Source organism: Sabethes cyaneus, chromosome 3, assembly GCF_943734655.1.
Source record: "Sabethes cyaneus chromosome 3, idSabCyanKW18_F2, whole genome shotgun sequence".
NCBI classification, from domain to species: Eukaryota; Metazoa; Arthropoda; class Insecta; order Diptera; family Culicidae; genus Sabethes; species Sabethes cyaneus.
This window is the reverse complement of record NC_071355.1, coordinates 199,860,088-199,878,860: the sequence shown is the minus strand read 5'-3', so window position 1 is coordinate 199,878,860 and position 18,773 is coordinate 199,860,088. Positions and strand designations below refer to the sequence as shown.

Here is an 18,773-nt window from a genome sequence, read left to right as displayed (position 1 = left end):
AAGTGGTGGCATCGATCTGAGTGTTCCAGCCGTAAATTTTCTATTATGTGCTGCGAGAATCTACCGTTTGCAACTAGTCATCGGTTGCTGGTGCCTGGTGCCCCCTAACCATACACCGGAACCTGACTCGATGACTCGGTGCGGTGCTGTGCAAGTATTCCCAGTGACGTATCATTTTAGTTCGAACCGAATCCTCCTAAATGGCGAAAGCTTCGATCAGAATGATGCATGTTTTTCCCCCTATATGTGCCTGTACGTATGTATGTAAGTGTATGTCTGTTTGCATGTGGGTATGTACATCTATTGTTATACCATATGTAGTTAAAAGTTGTACTCTCGATAGCGTGACTTTTCCGACTGCCGCTGCGGGCGGCGAAAAATGTAGCTGCGATGGTGACTGTTGCTGTTGTTGGTACACTGCTTGGAGCTGCTACCGACGGCGGCCGGTGACGGCTATTTCGAGTAGGAGACGCCTGAAATCTCCGCACCGGTATCGGTGGGCCCCTCGACGCTGCACACCGAGTCCTCCGGTGTGCGGGACGGTTCCGCTTCGGTCACTTCCACTTCGCTGACCGCTGGACGATTGTTGCGATGTTTGGCGCTTAGTGCCTGTCCGGGCCGGGGGTGCGAGAACCGAAGAGATTGGACGGTTGAATGAAAAGTTGATTTATTAGTGACTGAGAGTTGGTGATTGATGGGTAATCGAAGAAATTTATGCAACTGCTGAATGATGATCGAAGCTACGATGTTCTATTTAGGTATATACAACACTAACAAAGTTGCTCGTTTGAACAATGCGGGAGGATTCCTGTGCAGCAATAAAGAGTGTCGTGCAAACTCTCTCAATTTTAGCAGAAATGATCGACCTAATTTAGAACTCAACATTTTCCTAAAAAACAGATCACGACATTACTGCCTGTTCATCCTTCTTGCACAGGAATTCTCGTAACGCACGAATTGTTAACTCAAGGTAAAACAAGAATCTCTATTTATATTTACAGAAACAATTTAGAAAACCTCGCAGTCGTTTAGCATATATGCAAGTGAATTGTATGTACGGTAGCCACACTGTGTAATCAGAAATTTATCCAATTAATATTCATCTCTCTTGTACCAGGATTGCACGGAATGCTCTAGTTAGGTTAGTGTACTCATGCAGTCAAGTGTAAGCGTTGGCACTCAGCCGGAAAACACCACCTCAGCCGGTCGGTCTGGTGATGTTGTCCCGTACCTATGTACTGTACTGAATGTGGGGCTATCGGGCTTATCAATTAGGATCACGTCTACGGGGATCTTTCTGTCAATACCATCAGCCATCAGCCCCTTACAGTCGTCTGCTCGCATCGCATGGCAGATGCCTGCCAAGCTTTGGAAGAGGAAAAATCATTAATGATTACAGACTGGTGGAGTTTACATGAATATTAATAAGCGAAAGGGTACGGCATATTGAGTTTGATGATTGAGTTCTCACAATTTTTTCCTCTGTGTTTCATATTATACGTCTGCTCGATGCTTGTTGATATGGGGATTGCAAAAAAAACATAAAAATGTCAATAAGGCTGTAGAAAACTTTTTTTTTTTGTAAAATATGGAAATCGTCATAACATGTCTCTCTTTTATTACGGAGGGTAGATTTTCGAACTAGTATAGATTGAAATCTCCAAAATTGTTTCATTAAAATATTTATATCTTCGATACCGGAGTCCACCATTCGCATATTTTTGTTTTGACTTGTCGGTGAAGCCAGACAAAATGCAAATCTAGTTTAGGCGACAGTTCGACAGACGGAAAATATGGTAAAATAGAAATAATGGAAATAAATGTACCTATGTTTGTAAAAATACTGACAGCTCGATCAACCAAAATCTTATACGTTGTGACTATATAATGTTACCTTCGCGGTTAATTCCTCAGTTGATGGCATGCATGAAAGATTAGGATTACCTACGCATGGCCGAAACACAAATGGCATAATATATCTAATGACCTAATCACGAATGGCCGAATCACAAAAGGCCAAAGGACAAAAGGAAGAGTTTGGACAAACACAAACACATATATACCGAGTGATTTTTGTCCGGTCCGGATTCCGGTCCGAAAATCGAATTTTCTGCTCCAGATCTTGCTGGTTCATCAGCCTATTCATTTCCGGTTATACCAGAATGGCCAGAAATTCAAACCAGATGAACGGCATTCAAAATGCTTAGCTCTTTTAACTGAGTGTGGCAGGCGATGACTGTTTTAGATTTGGAATTAGCCGCACAAAGTACTTTTTTAGCGGCTTGGCTACCAGAACAGAAGTAGACAATCTTGCCTATCAGTTCTTTCTGAAGTGCAAACTGAGTTCCGCACATAATTGCAAAGATATCAGCTTGAAAAACGGTGCAGTAACTACCCAGCGAATAGGATTCCTCCAATTCCAGCCTAGCCAGCACGGCAGTAAACACCAACAGAACCATCGGTATAACAGACCCCATAGTCGGAAATTTTCCTTTCCATGTAGCCTGACATCCACTCCTCTCTAGGAGGAAAGTCACTTGAGAGAGTCCTATACGGGAAAGTACGCATGAGCGTTACATCGCTAGGAGCAAGGGCAAACTTGTCCTCAGCAACAATTTGCGACCACAATTTAGTATGACCAGTGGAACCGTCCACAGACTGCCAAAGGCCAATCGCGTGTAGACGATAAGCACATATTAGTGCCTCTTGCTTCAGGTGGAAGTGTAGAAAATAGCTTCTAGGGCGGCAGTAGAAGTTGTAGTAAATGCACCAGACATTGCCATTAAACACATCCTTTGAAGATGGTTTAGCTTTGTCTGGACAGTCACAACTTCCCCTCTCTGCCACCATACAAGTCAACCATACGCCAGTATTGTTCTGACAACGACCGTGTACAACCAGTGTATGTATTTGGGTTTAAGCCCCCAAGAGTTGCCAATTGCTCAGTCAAGCTTGGAGTTGAGAATCAACCCCACGTACTTCACCTTGTTCTCAATATCAACATCTGAATCGTAAAAGCGCAGAGCGCGAGCTCCATTGGTATTTCTACATCTTGAAAATAAGACGATAGATGTTTTGCTCGGATTTACCGAAAGTGCAGTTTCTCGACACCACGTTTCCACGACGCGTAGTGCTTCTGCTGCATTAAGTCAAATAATCTGCTTATGAACTTTCCAACTACTAGGATGAGATAGTCATCCGCAAAACCATACGACGGATAGCCTAGACCATTCAGTTTCCTCAATAGGCCATCCGCCACAAGTTTCCATAAAAGAGGCGAGAGAACGCCACCTTGTGAACATCCACAACCACTTTGCTTCCAAATGCTTGCTTGCCGTAACAACGAAAAAAGCAATCGATTACTAACCATTTGTTCTATCCACTTTATGATTAATGAAGGCACATTATGATAACGAGCAGCCTCCAAAATGGAAGCGAAAGATACGTTATCAAATGCGCCTTCAATATTCAAAAAAGTTCCTAAGCAAGATTCCTTTCGTGAACAAGCAACCTCAATTTTATTCACCACAACATGTAATAAAGTGGTTGTAGACTTAGCCACTTTGATAAGCATGTTGTGCTGAATGAAGAGAAACTTCTACTAAGCTTGTTTCGCGGATATGGTGGTCAACAATCCGCTCAAGTGATTCAAGCAAGAAAGACGTTAGACTGATTGGTCTAAAACTTTTTGCTTGCTCATATGTTACCCTTAGGAATAAACGTAATGGTTATTTCACGCCATTGAATTGGAATGTATCCAATAGCAATACTACACACAAGCATCCTTTTCAGAATGTGTTTGTAATATTTGAATCCTTTCTAAAGTAGGATAGGGTATATTCCATCTGTTCCAGGAGGTTTGTATGGAGAGAAGCTGTTCACGGCCCACTCAATCGCTTCAGTTGTGACAAGTCTCCGAGCGAAAGCCTAGGAGTCTAAGTCACCTAAAACGATTTCTGGACCATTTCGAACTTCAGGTTCCACACAACCTGGAAAGTGACTATAAAAGAGACATTCCAGGATTTCATTGTCATTCGAACAGTATTCACCGTTCGAGCTTCAAATGTTACTAACCTGATAATCTTTCGGTTTTGATAGTATTTGATTAAGGGGACATGCACGACTAAAAATTTGGAGAAATCATTTTTTTTATTTCACATTTTGATTTTGCAGTCTTTTCCGTTTATTTTGATACTAAATTTGTAATGATCCGACCACGGGAAGTGGCCGAAAAATGATCATACACATAAGCGTTCCAGTACGGCGTGGAACAACCTCGACGGAATAAAACGCCGCTTCTGAAAAACCACGATTTTGAAACTTTATGTACCTTTTTATCAGAAACTACACAACGTATTGGAACAAATTTCTTTTGTTTTGTTGGTAGTAGCTTGGCAAAGACTTTTATAACTTTTGAGGTTTGTAAACGAAACACAGCCTGAGAAAAACGAAAAAGAAAAAGAAAAGATGCCTGAAAAAATAAAATTCTGTCTTCTTTTTCTTTTTTCTGTACCTGTGTTACGTTTACAAAGCTCAAAAGTTATAAAAGTCTTTGTCAACATACTGCCAACAAAACAAAAAAAGTTTGTTCTAATACGTTGTAGTTTCTGAGAAAAAGGTACATAAAGTTTGAAAATAGTGGTTTTTCAGGAGCGGCGTTTTATTCCGTCGAGGTTGTTCCATGCCGCGCGGGAACGCTTATGTGTATGATCATTTTTCGGCCACTTCCCGTGGTCGGATCATAACAAATTTAGTATCAAAATAAGCGGAAAAGACTGCGGAATCAAAATCTGAAACAAAAAAATGGTGATTTTTCTCAAAATTTTGGTCGTTTATGTCTTCTTAAGTCGACTTGCCTCGCCAAAACTGGAAACGTTGCTGCAGAACCTGTGCCAACACATGCGTGCTGAAGATCGTACAGCCTTTGCATAGGCTTTCCGGGCCTGCTTGAAAGGCTCCACGCCATCCCTACGACGTCTATTCCAGGCTCTCCAGCATCGTTTCTTTAGTTCCGCGAGATGCGAGTTCCACCATGGTGCTCCTCTAGTCGTTTTAATAGTCGGGCAGGCTACTTCAAAATCTTCCACAATAAAAGATGTTGTGACATCTACAACCACATCCAAGTAGATCGATGACTCAATCGTCGGTTCGAATCCTTGAAATTCCGTCGCCAGTTCCTGCTCAAAGAGTTTCTAGTCGGAAAATATCGGATTGCGAACTGTTGCAGCGTTCAAGGAGACACCCAAATGATCAAAATATTTAAAGCAATGATCAGATATTGGTGTCTCATTTGAAACATACCATTGTGCCAACTCATGACTGATCCTGTTAAAGCAGAGTATTACATCTAACACTTCCTCTCTACCAGCTCGTATGAAAGTTGGACTAATTGCCAATGTTGAGTATTCCAAGATTGGTACTACTCAAATTTTATCAAATCAGAGCCCCTCAGATTGATATGCGAGCTGCCCCAAATGATGTGATGGGCATTGGCATCACTGCCTACAATGAGCGGAAGCCCATTTGATTGGCAGTATCTCACCACATTTCTGAAATCGTCGCTGGGAGACGGTTCATCATATGGTAAGTATGCAGAACAGTAGACATAGCGCCTATGGACATCATCCACGACGAGTTCTACTGTGACTGCACAAGTATCTCGAGTGGTCAACTCAGAGATAAGGCATGCACTTATTGACCTATGCAACAATATGCACGACCTGGGCATCAAACGAGGATTTGTCATATCAGTTTTGCTGAAAACAGCAAAGTTCTGGTTTCTAATATCCGTCGAATGAAAGTATCCCTTGCGAGAACCTGAACCAATGCGATGGAGACAGAGTCATTAAAAGGTTTTTCGCATAAATACAAACTTGCTGACCGTTTGTGTTGAAGATTTATTTGTGCAACTCTAACTATTTGGCTACAGCAGAGTATATGCACAAACAAGCTGCAACACAGATCAGACAGAACGTTGTAGGCGAAGCCAATAGTGTTGGCCAGAATGCACTTGGCGTAATACCCTTAAGGAAAATGGGATAGGACCCCTATGTTGTTCCCACGAGACGCAAGGAATCAACCGTACTAGAACCCCGCAGAACACAGTACGGGCAAGATGCTCAAAGCACTCCGTTCGCAACTGGCATATTTTCACCCCTCCAGAACTTTCAGTCATCTATACTCTCTATGGCACCGGTTCCCATATTTTTTTTGTTCGCGTACCTTTTGCAATATTACACAAAAAATGTACCCCTTTGCAAAAGAATATGTAATATGTTGTTGAATAACATTGACCAAAATAGGTTATCAGGAATTCTTTCTTTGAAAACCATAAACAAATGTCGTCATCGTTGTCGTTCGCTTAGAGCCGAGGTGGCTCGTGATATATCAAGTGGTCGTCTTCATTCGACTCGATTCTGGGTCGTTCGTCACCAATTTATGAGTCTCACTCTGGCTCTGGTGACCATCCGGAGGCCGCATAGTCTCGCCGTCGCGTCGCAAGCAGGGATGCTACATATAATTCTGTGTTTTTTGTTGGAAAAATCTGACAATCTGCACGGCGAGGAAAAATATCTGTGCAAAAATCTGTCCAATGCAAAACAATGAGAGTGAAAGGGATAGAGAGTCATTTTGCTGACTATTTCCGTCTCTTTCACTCTCATGTAAAAGCTCAAAAATCTGATCATAGTCTGATAATTCAATCCAAGCTGAAGCTTCGATCAATCGTGATAGTTTATGCGGAAAACCATGCTCGTGTATTTGCGAGAGCAGGTCTCGATCGACTGTATCGTATGCTGCTTTGAAGTCATTAAGAATGTGATACCTGGGCATGTTGTACTCCTGACGTTTCTGAAAGTTCTGCTGGATGGTGGAAAAATTTGGTCCATCCCTATTCAAATGTTTGACCAATTTTTATCATAAACTCCATAAATACCCAACTAGCAGCTATTTTTAATATTTATTTTTAATGTCTCTGTTATCTCTGTGCTTCCTCGCACGAAAGAGCGTGCTGTTTTTAACATAAAATGTAAGCAACTGGTTACATCTGGTTCAATTCTTCATCAAGTGTCACAAGAGAACTCAATCAATTTCGTTTATTCCTCTTTTCAAGGCATGCCCGATCGACTTTCATCTATGCTCCCGAATACCTGTTTGTATTTGGCGCTGGTGACATCAGCGAAGGAGGGTCTGATTTGAGCGTCAAGTATTTTGAACACTCACAAAGGCACCACCGATCCATGTGTTTATAGTCTTAGTAAACTTTCCCCCTCGACTGGTTGTACAGCTACTGCGAAATTGGAGGGATTATTAGTTTCGATTTAGCAACGTTGACTATGAGACAGGCTACTTTGGAGTTATCGGAGCAGTCAAGCTCGGCCGAGTCAGAGTCCTATCATTGCTGTATTATCAAAGGGTTTCAGAGTAATCTACAATTCGACTTACTCAATGGTTACAATTAAGAAGGTGCCCCAGGTTCGGTTCGTTCGAGAGTTACTTTTTGAAATCAATAAACAGGCCTTAGAAGTCCTTGAAACCTTTGATTTTTTCCAGCATAATACGGAGCGTCGTGATATGATCCACGCATGATCGGTCAGCACGAAATCTAACTCGCTGCCACCAGAGAGTAGCGTCAATTTTCTTCTGGGTCCAATTAAGACTTTGCAGAGTATTTTGAAAGTAGTACAAAGCAGCATGCTGCTGCATCAGTAGGATGCCCTGCGTTCTCTCTCATCAGCTGGTGCACATTTGTACCGATAATACCATCGTGCTTTGCTGGACTTCATACTTATTATTGCTGCTTCAATTTAAGCTAACGACACCTCAGAGTTTACGCGAATTTTTCTCAGTTCCACATCGTTGACGGGCGGCTATCTTAGCCACTCTGGCTGGGCCCTCTCAATGCTAACTTTCGCCTGTCTCCGCTCATCGATCATCCCCAATATTTCATCTGAAATTCAGCCGGTGAATGCAACAATGACTTCAAACTAATTCGTATCTTACTTGCACTGGTTTGACGCCTCTCATCTCACACATCGAATCGAATTGTCCGCCATTACTGCCAACTTTTTTGCGAACCCCCTAAAACTCCTGGCGAACCCACATTTGGGAACCGCTGCTCTTTGGTAAATAGTTGTGTTGCTCGTTGTGTTTTTTGTTTGATTTACGTTATTTATTAATTGCTTGCCAATTCAAGTTTTTTATTGAATGGTTATTTAGGCATTCCGAAAAAATTGGCCTTTCGTGATTCGGCCTTCTGTTACTGTTGTTGAAATTCGGTCATTTGGATTTCGGCCATCTGTGTTTCGGCTATTCGGTACCAGCCTCTGACTAGATGCACAAACTTCGGAACATTCGTGAATGTTAGCACCATATCAAGCTACAGGACTTTTCAAGACATTTGGACACACTTTGAGTCACTCTGGGAATACTCCTTTATATTCGTTATCGGTCCACCCACTCGGTGATTTCGTCTGCTACCTATGATGTGAAAAAATAATCTCACTGCACTGCAATCCGGAATATCTCTAGGGACAAAAATCAGTGGAGATAGAACTAAAAGTATGACTGCGTGTAAAAAATAGAATTACTCATACACAACATGGTTTCTACAAAGGACGCTCAACCACAACAAATTTACTCGAGTTTGTTAACTTTTCGCTTAACGCAATGGATAATGGAAACTACGTTGAAGCCTTATATACCGACTTTAGTAAAGCCTTTGATCGCATTGATATACCAATGCTTCTCTTCAAATTGCAAAAAATAGGTATACATCAAGAACTTTTAATATGGATCGAATCATATCTCACATACCGCCAGCAAATTGTCAAATTTAAAGGAAAAACATCTAATCCCATTCAAGTCACTTCTGGAGTCCCTCAGGGGTCTCATTTAGGACCGCTATTGTTTATTTTATTCGTTAATGATATCTCATTCGTTCTCAAGAATATAAAAATCCTTATTTACGCCGACGATATGAAATTATACTTAGAAATAAAAAATGAGACAGATGTCAACACATTTTGTAACGAAATTCAAATTTTTTATAATTGGTGTAAGAAGAGCTTACTTCAACTAAACGTGAACAAATGTAAATTAATTAAATTCAGTAGGAAACGAAATACACCTATAACCAACATCTCCCTTGGAGATCAAATGATAGAAAATTGTGAACGAATTAGAGATTTGGGAGTTATTCTAGACTCAAAATTAACGTTTATAGATCACTATAATACAATTACTTGTAAAGCAAGCAACATGCTCTCTTTCATAAAACGCTTTAGCTTTAATTTTCGAGACCCATACACATTAAAAACACTTTACATTTACTACGTTCGTTCAATTCTTGAGTACTGTAGCGTGGTATGGTCTCCGTTTGCCAATGCACACATAAATAGAATAGAATCAATACAAAAACAATTCTTGTTGTACGCACTCCGTAATTTAAATTGGACGAGCCTTCCTCTTCCGTCATATGACAACCGCTGCAAGCTTATAAATATCGAAACATTAAAGGCGCGTCGTGAATTTGCAATGGTCTCATTTGTTAATGACATAGTCTCACAACGTATTGACTCTGCCGAACTCTTATCTAAATTAAATTTTTACGCACCTACTAGAAATTTACGTGTTCGTACACTATTTGCCACGGATCATTATCGAACTAATTATGCTAAATTCGGGCCCATAAATCAAATGATGGTGCTATACAACCAACATTGTAATTTTATTGACTTCACAATTAAAAAAACCAAATTGAAGCAATATTTTAGGACAATAAGTAATTCAAGTCAATAACAACAGAAAACTAGCAGAAACGAGCAAACATAAATAGAATATGTAATCGATTGATAACATTAGGTTAAGCTTGTATCACGGTCTACACACGATTGACTGCAAATAAATAAATAAATAAATAAACCTTATAATTAATGTCGGGACGTAAAAGTTAAGTTAACTAAAAAACAACCATGCACCCTTTCATTTAGTTTAATGAAGGCACGTTGTTCATTTCATTGTTTCACTTGCCTAGCAAATGTAACGGAAAAATAAATCGTGTCGGGACTGGTCGACAAATGCAGAAATCATGTTATCTTTGTTGAACTTTTAATATTAGTTTACTATTGTTCGCTTCAAAACGGTTTAAAACGCTAAATAGTTAGCGATACAGTTAGGTCCCATTTAGCATAATTTACGGTTAAACGCTAATTCAATTGTATTTCGGTTACAATGACCTGATTTATGAGCATGAATATCAAGTGCACTTTAAATTACACTGCACTGAACGGTAACTGCATTTGCATAGTTTCAGGCTCACCATACAAAACAGCCGTTAACGCTTAATCGCGCTCAGAAAGATATAAAAATGGAGTGGGCTGGAGTTGGCAAAGAGCTTTCTAACTGCATGTGTTTCAGGAGCAAATCAGCAGCAGTTGTATCATTAAAATTTTACAATACTGCGCACTCGTTCAAAGAGTAGGTATCACTTATTGTTCAATAACCAATAAATCAGCAGAGCATTATGAAGCGCACTCACCAGCGTGCTCAGGAGATAAACAGGAGTTGGGACACTCGACTCTTCCTAAGCATGTTTAGGCCGAATGGAAATTGGAATTACAATAGATTTGAATCGACCCAGAAAAGCATTCCCATCGAATCAGAAGAAAAAGAGGGCGCACGGTTGCTTTTCAACTTATCAGTTCCTTGAATTTAAAAATTCTTTTGGAAACTGCATAAAGTCCAGGCTTAAGTTTAAAATTGTTTAAAAATCCTATTTTTCTTTACTCCAAATTTGTTTCGATCGCAAATCAAATTTTTTGTTTTATGCTCAAATGACCCAGTGAAATATAAATATTATGAAATGTACAATATTATTACTAGTCTGACTAAGTGCGTTAAGGGCTAACGTGTGTTGTAATTATTTCACTAAGTGCGTTAAGAGCTAACGTGTTTTGTATTATTTCACTTCACTATAAGGCCATTACAAATATTTTTTAAAGTTTTTGTCCTTCCGATGCTGGACAACTCAAGAGGAGAACGAAAAAAACAGAGATATTTTTAATCAGGCAAAAAATTGAGATTTTTAGGAATTTTTACTTGAAGTTAAATCGTGAAACCCGAATCTGTTGTTGCTTTTCATGTATACGTTATTATTTTCCATGCAAAAACCTTCCAAACTAGAGTCAAAATCGAAAGAGCTTTTTTTGCCGATTTTCGGAAATTACATTACATTTGTACTTCCACTTTTGTTTCGGACTAGAAGCGTTAACACTCCGTACACTCTTTTTTCGAGTTCTTTAGGCTGTAAAACCCATAGATAATTGATTTTATACAAAAAAAATTTCTCAGGTTTACAAATTTTTTTGCCCCCCGATTTTTGAAGCCAATCTTGAAGGGGGGGGGGGGGGGGGGCAAAAACTTTCAAAATAATTTGCAGTGGCCTAAGTAAAAGCGATTAACTGTGCAAGTCAGGTGCAAACTTTCCTGATCAAGAGAGATGACGACAGACAAATTCGTTCTGATTACATCAAATCAAAGTACCAAATTTTTCGTAAAATATTTAAAGAAATGTAAATATGTTTCGGAACAACTCATTTGTGGCCTTTTCGGTAAAAAAATGACTACATTCTACGTTGCTGTTTGCTACATATCTAGAGCGTGAATGAACTGAACAACGAAAAAGAAATTAGCAAGATAAACAAACGAGCACCGAAATCGTCGACTGTGACTGCAAAGATTCAAGAGATTTTTCAAAATTAAGAGGAAACATTTCAAAAATTACCTTTTCTCTGCTTCCTTTTTTCTGGAGTCGAATTTGGAAGTCATTTCGTGTGTTTGGTGGAATTTGTTTACAGATTTTTCCGGGAAAATTGGGTAGGTCGTGCGATTGTTTGTGTTACGAGTGATTGATTGATTGATTAATTTATATTTTTGGTGCGTATGTTTTGGGAAGAGGAATGTTTATGGTGGCACGATTGGTTTGTTGGAATGAGACACCGCGCGAGTGTGGTCGAGAAGAGAAAGAGAAAAGAAGAAGAAAACAAACATTTTTTTTATGATTTGAATTCGGTTTCGATCGGTAGCGGGAGTCGATTTTTATTTTGCGAATCTACTCTGGAACCGGTGTGGTTGAGGCAAAGCTTACCGTCATTATTGTGATTCGTTTGCAACGACAAGAGAATGTTTTACTTTACTATGAAAACCCTAACGGGAACTGAAATAACGGCTGTTAAAGCGATTGTACTTTCGGATAATCGGGTCTACAACCAATTCTATACAGTTTTCAACCATGTTTGGCAAGATAAGCGAATAAGGATCGAATTAATTTTAAATATTTGTTCAAATGTTACGGTTTGAGCGTGATCCATTCCATCTTATCCAACCAAGTGTGGGCAAAAAAGGTTTTATGACCAGAATGAAGACAACCAGAAATGACAAAGATAAATTATTTACACATTAAAGAAATGTAGGAGAAAAAGAGGAACTAAACTTTTACCAAGAAGTGGGAGCAAAGAGATTTGAAATTGAACTGAAAATTCGAAAGCAAGACTATAGCAAGACTGTTACCAGATGGCGAACGAGCAAAATGATAATGGGTTTCGAGGAGAACTCGAAACTTGAAAAATAAAGCTACTGCCAGGTGAAAAATCTTCACTCTGATGGGGTGTACTAAAAATATAAACTATGTTAGCTTGTAGCGAAACACATTTCCCGTACGTGTGCCTGCATGTGGGGCAGCAGATGGAACAGATTTGCAGTGTATGCATTAAAAATGAAGCCGAAATCCAACCATTTCTAGGTTAGATCATGATTGCTGAGTGTCAAATACTGCTTTTGCTAATTCATTAATCTGTTATGTAAAAACTACTAGCATAAGTCGAGGCTTATCACACATGCAAACACATGGCCGTTTTCTCTTGGTAAACCACAACGGAAGCAAAAAAGGATTCCTAAACAAGTATTTACGTAACACCCACCTGTAATGAAAATCTGCGATGAGCCACCTTGCGGCCTCCTCTCCGCTTGCTAATATGAGGATTGTCTTGTCGAAGTGTCTTATTCTTTAAATATTCTAGTTGTGTGTACAGTCTGTTTGGCGGAAAAAAGAAAGAAAGAAAGAAAAGTCCAAATGAGAACATCAATAATGCAATGACAGGTCCGGTATGAGAGCTTTCTCCCAAACTGGGTTCTCGTTCCGGATCGATCCGGTGCGGTCGGTGGCATGCTTCTTACCTTTTCAGTTCGGCACGAATGTCCTCCGGGCTCATCTCGGAGATGGTAACGTCGCCCACTTCCGGATCACCGACACAGATGCCGGCGTAGGTCCCGAGTCCGCCGCCATGGTGGGAACTGTCATGTGCGCCCTTGAAAGCATCCACAGGTAAGCGGAATGATACATCATGGGCAAGGGAACGAACCTGGAAGCTAGTACGATGCAACACAGAACAGCGAGCCAAAAAGTACCAAGAGACACACAGAACGAGAGGGAGAGAGAACAGGGGTACAGAGAGAGAAAGAGAGAGAGAGCTAACACGAACGGGAAAAAGGAGAAGGAAGGAGGTGTTGGACTGTGAGGAACTAATAGACGCACAATTGGATACACGTATAGAGACTCAAAAGAGGTGGCAACAGGATCTATCAGGCGGTATACAACAGGTTGGCTGGCTGCCATAGTGGTGGGAAAACATCGATGGAGCGTTGCGAAAGGTACATAAATAGATAGATGATCAAATTTTTGATAATTAAATGTCGATTCTCGATAATCAAAGAGTGCAGAAAAAATATTCTTGGCGACTGTTCAAATCGACAAAGGAACATGTGGGCAGTGTGACATATGGAGTTGTTTACGTACTAAGAGTCAGTATTCACCATTCGAAATTTCTAATGCTTTTAGTCTGATAATACTTCATTTTCTACGGTGAATATTTGACTGCTCATGGTTTTAATTATATTTATTACATATTTTGTCAGCAAATCTCGCTAAAGCTAGTTGAAATAGTTAAAGAAAATACTTTAACTTAGAAAAATATTGAACAGTTGCATCCGAATTGAAAACGAGCATAGCACCAAACATCATTGGAATATCGATGTTTTGTAAATAAAACATTTGATGTTTGATTCTGTTTGCTGAAAAAGCAGCTTTTCGTCCGAGATGACGTCAAAAAGTGGGAGTGTTGTCTACAACTTTCATCGAATTGAAAATAAGCCGAATCTTTGATTTATAACAAGATGGTGACCCTAAATGGCCACTACAAACAAAGCAAAATGGCCAAAACACGATCCCGGAAGCTGTACACAACGATACTGAAGAAGTTCGAATGCATGGTGATGGGCAAAGGAAAACTACAAACATACAGAACTAAACAAACGGACAGAAAATATCTTCGTATTCAAAATTAGGTTATCTGATCATTAGCGCACGGCTGTGATGAGAAAAAATAAATTTTTTCAATGATGGCTTCTCGCTTACGCTTAAACATGGTAAGAATAAGATATTTCGTCATAAATAACAATTATCCTGAATCGCTACCTTGTGGAACCCATAGTTTTTTGAAAAAATACCCCTTAAACGATGATAAACAACAATAAAGTTTTATTGTTGTTGGAGATTTTCCCATAAAAGTTAGTGATCATTTGCTAGAGATCACCAATAAACAAATGCGTATTTTTACAGTAAAAATATTTACGGTGAATTGTCCACTTACGATCCTTGTTTCCGAAATTGACAAGTAAAGCTCAACCAAGTAAACAGAAAAATGATACATGTTTTTCTCCACAAATTTAATTTGGTAAAGTTATCAATGAAGGCAACAAATGGCCGATAGTGAGATTCTACTGTTCTTGCTTGACTCTGCTAATTTTCCTTTCGTATTTTCGTTGTCCACCAATAGCTGAGTAATCGTAAATGCATGGAAATAAGCCAAAATTTAATCCGATTTTTTAAATTTTCATGAAAAAAGAAATACAGTTAACAGCAAATATTTATTTAAAAGAAAAACAGACTGCTGATAATCCCATAGACAAGTTGGCGACAAATTCGCCAATAGACGATGGATCAATTTTCCGTGCGATAATAATAAGACGCTGTCATAAACGATACTAGTGGAAAGCAAAATGAGTAAAGACATCCGCAAGTTTACTGAGAAGCATTTGATTGTGAGTTTTTGATTTGTGACAGAGTCAGAGACTGTGACGACGGATGTTGTGTAGACGGTAGAGAAGAAAATAATTGAAAAATATATTGCAGAAGTAACTCAGCTCAGTTGTTAAGAAAAACTACCAACGTCAGATGATTGAACTAAAGTCAAGATCAAGAATTATTTTAACTACAGGAATCAATAAACGTTTAAGTGCTCACTGCGCTAGCTTTAATTGGTTTTATGTGCGATAAAAAGCCGAGAACTTTTCATCATCGAGCAACAGGAGTTAATTTTACGACTTTTCCGTCAACTTTCAACGAGATTTCCACCCCTGTCCCCCCGACCGACGATCGTAGGCATCCCTAACGGAGCGCCGCTGCCGCCGCCGCGCCGTGTCATTAAAGCATTCGAAGGAGGAAAACTGAAACTATTCCGAATCGCATAACTTGCGTCACCATCGGGAGCAACTTGTCACTCACGACCAGTAACGAGAAAGTTGATATCGTTTTCTCGGAATCCGAGCTTTCCGCCCGGTAGCATTCGAATTATTCCGGTCGGTGCGAAATTGCGATCCGTGCGCTAGAATAAAGCGACGCCAATTTATTCCGTCCGTCGGTGCAGTCCACCCTCTCTGTCGCCCTTTAGTCGGCGGTAATTTAATCTATTTATCTATGAAACTTTACACAACTCGGATCACGGGTGGTATAGAATTTAGGAAACGGAACTAGGACGTGGGCGAGCGAAAGTGTTAGTTTGGTGTGAGAAGTGAGGTGTACGAGAGTCAGAGTTAAGTTTAAGATTAAATAATTTATTAGCTTGTAAAGATTACGTATTCCGTGAATTTGTAAAACTAAACATCCAACCTGAGGTAGTGAACGGGAACTTTCTAAAGCTACAAGCGGTCTACTAAGTGTAATGATTATGACTTGGATGCGAATTAGGAGCTTATGATTTGATTGATGGAAGCGTTGTTAAACTTAAAACGTGAACCTGAATAATATATTTAACAAAAGTTAGCAAAAGTCTTTTCATTTGTATTACATACTAAGCAGCCCAAAAGTGATACAATTTCATGAATAATAACATGCTTACAAATTTGCATAAATGTATTTACGATGCATTCATCGGGCAGTCGCCGATCCAGAGCAGCAATCTATCTATTAAATTCCGCTCGCTCTACTGCAAACTGCAGTTTGCACTTTCTTACTAGGTACTATGTATGCATATAAAGTTAAGCACTGATATATTTCTTCCGGGTAGCGCGTCGTTACATATAGCAAACTCCATGCGGCAGCCTAGCAGCTATCCGAGCTAGCGGTGCAGCTGCAGTGAGGACATCATGTAATTACTTCGGCTCTAGGTTGCTCTTCCGGTTGTTTGCAACTGGAGGGCACAACCGCCGGAGTGACAGGTTTGGAAAACAGAACCGACCAGAGGAACGTTCGGTGTTCGCACTGTCGGGGAATCGGTACTTTCATCGCATCGCTTCGGTGCAATCGGGTCGATAGCTTTTCTGTCAGCCGCCGGTGTATTTAAATATCTTAAATTTTATGGGCAAAGTTGCGACATTTGTATTCCTTTGTTGTTTTACGGATATGTGAGCTTTAAAGACAGTTTAAACTTAGGCTATTTGCAGGTGTGGAATTTTGTTCGGCAGCTTGAGACTCCTGATGTGGTAGACGGGTTATACCTAGACTTAGCTGGTAGCGTTAGCCGACTCTTTCTGATAACCGGTTGCTCAATTCCACAGATATAAAAATGTAAAGATAACTGATTCTCGAGAAAGTTTACCGGATTGGAGCTGAGAAACTTGTTAACATATTATAATTATGGATAGAAGTAAAAGCCAAAGACATACACATGCTGGAAACACGCCAAGATATTGCCACTACGAAAAAAGCCGCATTTAAATGCTCTGTCTAACCTAAGACCTATCAGTATTCTATGTGCCCTGTCAAAGGTGTTTGAAAAACTTCTGGAGCAACAAATGTCTACGTTTATCAGGGAGAACAACTTGCTATCTGAGTATCAGGCTGGTTTTCGTAAAGGGCAAAGCATTCAAACGGCAGCGGTTCGCGTTTTCGATGATATAGCAAAAACGATTGACAGGAAAGGTTCAGCCATATTGCTACTACTGGATTTTTCTAAAGCCTTCGAGCCTTTAGAGTCGTATCTGAAGGAACGAGCCCAAACCGTGTTCTGTGGAGATCAGCAATCCGAAGTGGGGTTTTCAACATCTGGAGTTCCCCAAGGCTCAGTACTCGGACCTCTGCTTTTTTGTTGTTATGTCAACGATTTACCCTCCGTATTAAGATGTTGCTCAATACAGATGTATGCGGATGACGTTCAGCTGTATATCCGCCGCCTTGGTCCCTGTTCTCATGAATTGATTAGGATGGTGAACGAAGATCTAGCGAGAATAATGGAATGGTCTCAACGTAACCAGTTGTTCGTCAACCAATCGAAGAGTACAGCAATGTTTCTGAAGAGTCGCCGTAGAAACACAGATCAGACCAACTTTTTGCCTTCTGTCACTATGGACGGGCAAACTATTGAGTGGACAGAGTGTGCGAAGAATCTTGGATTCATTTTCCAGACGGATCTAAAATGGGACAGGCTAGTAAATCAGCAATGCGGGAAAATCTACGCAAGCCTTCGAACGCTCTACGGTTCTGCTTCTGCTGCTCCAACCAGCACACGCCTGAAATTGTTCAAAGCGTTGATTTTACCCCACTTCACATTTGGCAAACTACTGCACGTTAAACCAAGTGCGGGCTCCATAGACAGGCTAAAAGTCGCGGTGAACTCATGTGTACGTTTTGTTTACGGGTTGAACCGCTTCGCGCATGTAACTCAACTGCAGGAAAACCTGATCGGATGCCCACTTGAGAATTTCTACGCGCACCGCTCATGTGTGTTCCTACGCAAGTTGATCAGAACGCAATCTCCGCCAGTACTCTTTGAGAAATTGTTGCCATCCCAAGGGCGTCGGCTACAGAACCTGATAGTTCCTCCCAACAACTCGACTAGCTACTCAAGCTCACTGTTCGTTAGAGGTGTGATAAACTATAACGCAATACCCCCGATTGTTAAACGATCAACTTCTGAAACAGTTTTTAAGAGGGGCTGCCTCGATTATTGGAATCGCAATTAATGTTAGTAGTTAAGTTTTTTTGTTAGAGTTAAGTTTTTGATGTACAATACTAAGACATCCGCAGGTAGCAAATTTGAAAAAGGTTTACCTTGACGCTACTGGGTAATAAATAAATACTAAAAAAAATACATACTTTAGCGGATAATTATTCAATTTAAGAACCTGTCTGCTATTCTAACAGATGTATTTTTCGTCTCCAACTGGCAGCCTTTCAATTGTGCCGCATTCCTTTGCATGTTTGACCTTCGTACTGTACCTTCTCAAGCTATGTTGGATAACTGGTTCACGAGTGCGTCCTCTGGTGCAGTCTATCTAACGTTACGAATGCCATTGAAGGCCTTCGATTTAGTCTCATTCAGTGTTGTTTGAATCAGCTCACTCAGTTTTGTGTGACCGGAAAACCATATTTAAGCATTATGTACCACAGCCCATTTCGCTTGATTAAATCGCACGCCCCTTTAAAATCCACAAACAAATTA

At 40.1% G+C, this 18,773-nt stretch overlaps 1 protein-coding gene across 1 annotated transcript in view; it reads right to left on the bottom strand.

Moving 5' to 3' along the window:
* Positions 1-453: 453 nt before the first annotated feature.
* Positions 454-18,773, bottom strand: part of LOC128742972 (probable G-protein coupled receptor 158) — a 47,430-nt gene continuing 29,110 nt past the window's right edge. Inside the window, exons 8-11 of the mRNA XM_053839471.1 lie at positions 13,234-13,425; positions 12,978-13,089; positions 11,783-11,803; positions 454-609 (exon numbers count right to left, since the gene is read on the bottom strand). Coding sequence (XP_053695446.1) covers positions 454-609; positions 11,783-11,803; positions 12,978-13,089; positions 13,234-13,425 — 481 coding nt within the window. The remainder of the gene's footprint in view (positions 610-11,782; positions 11,804-12,977; positions 13,090-13,233; positions 13,426-18,773) is intronic.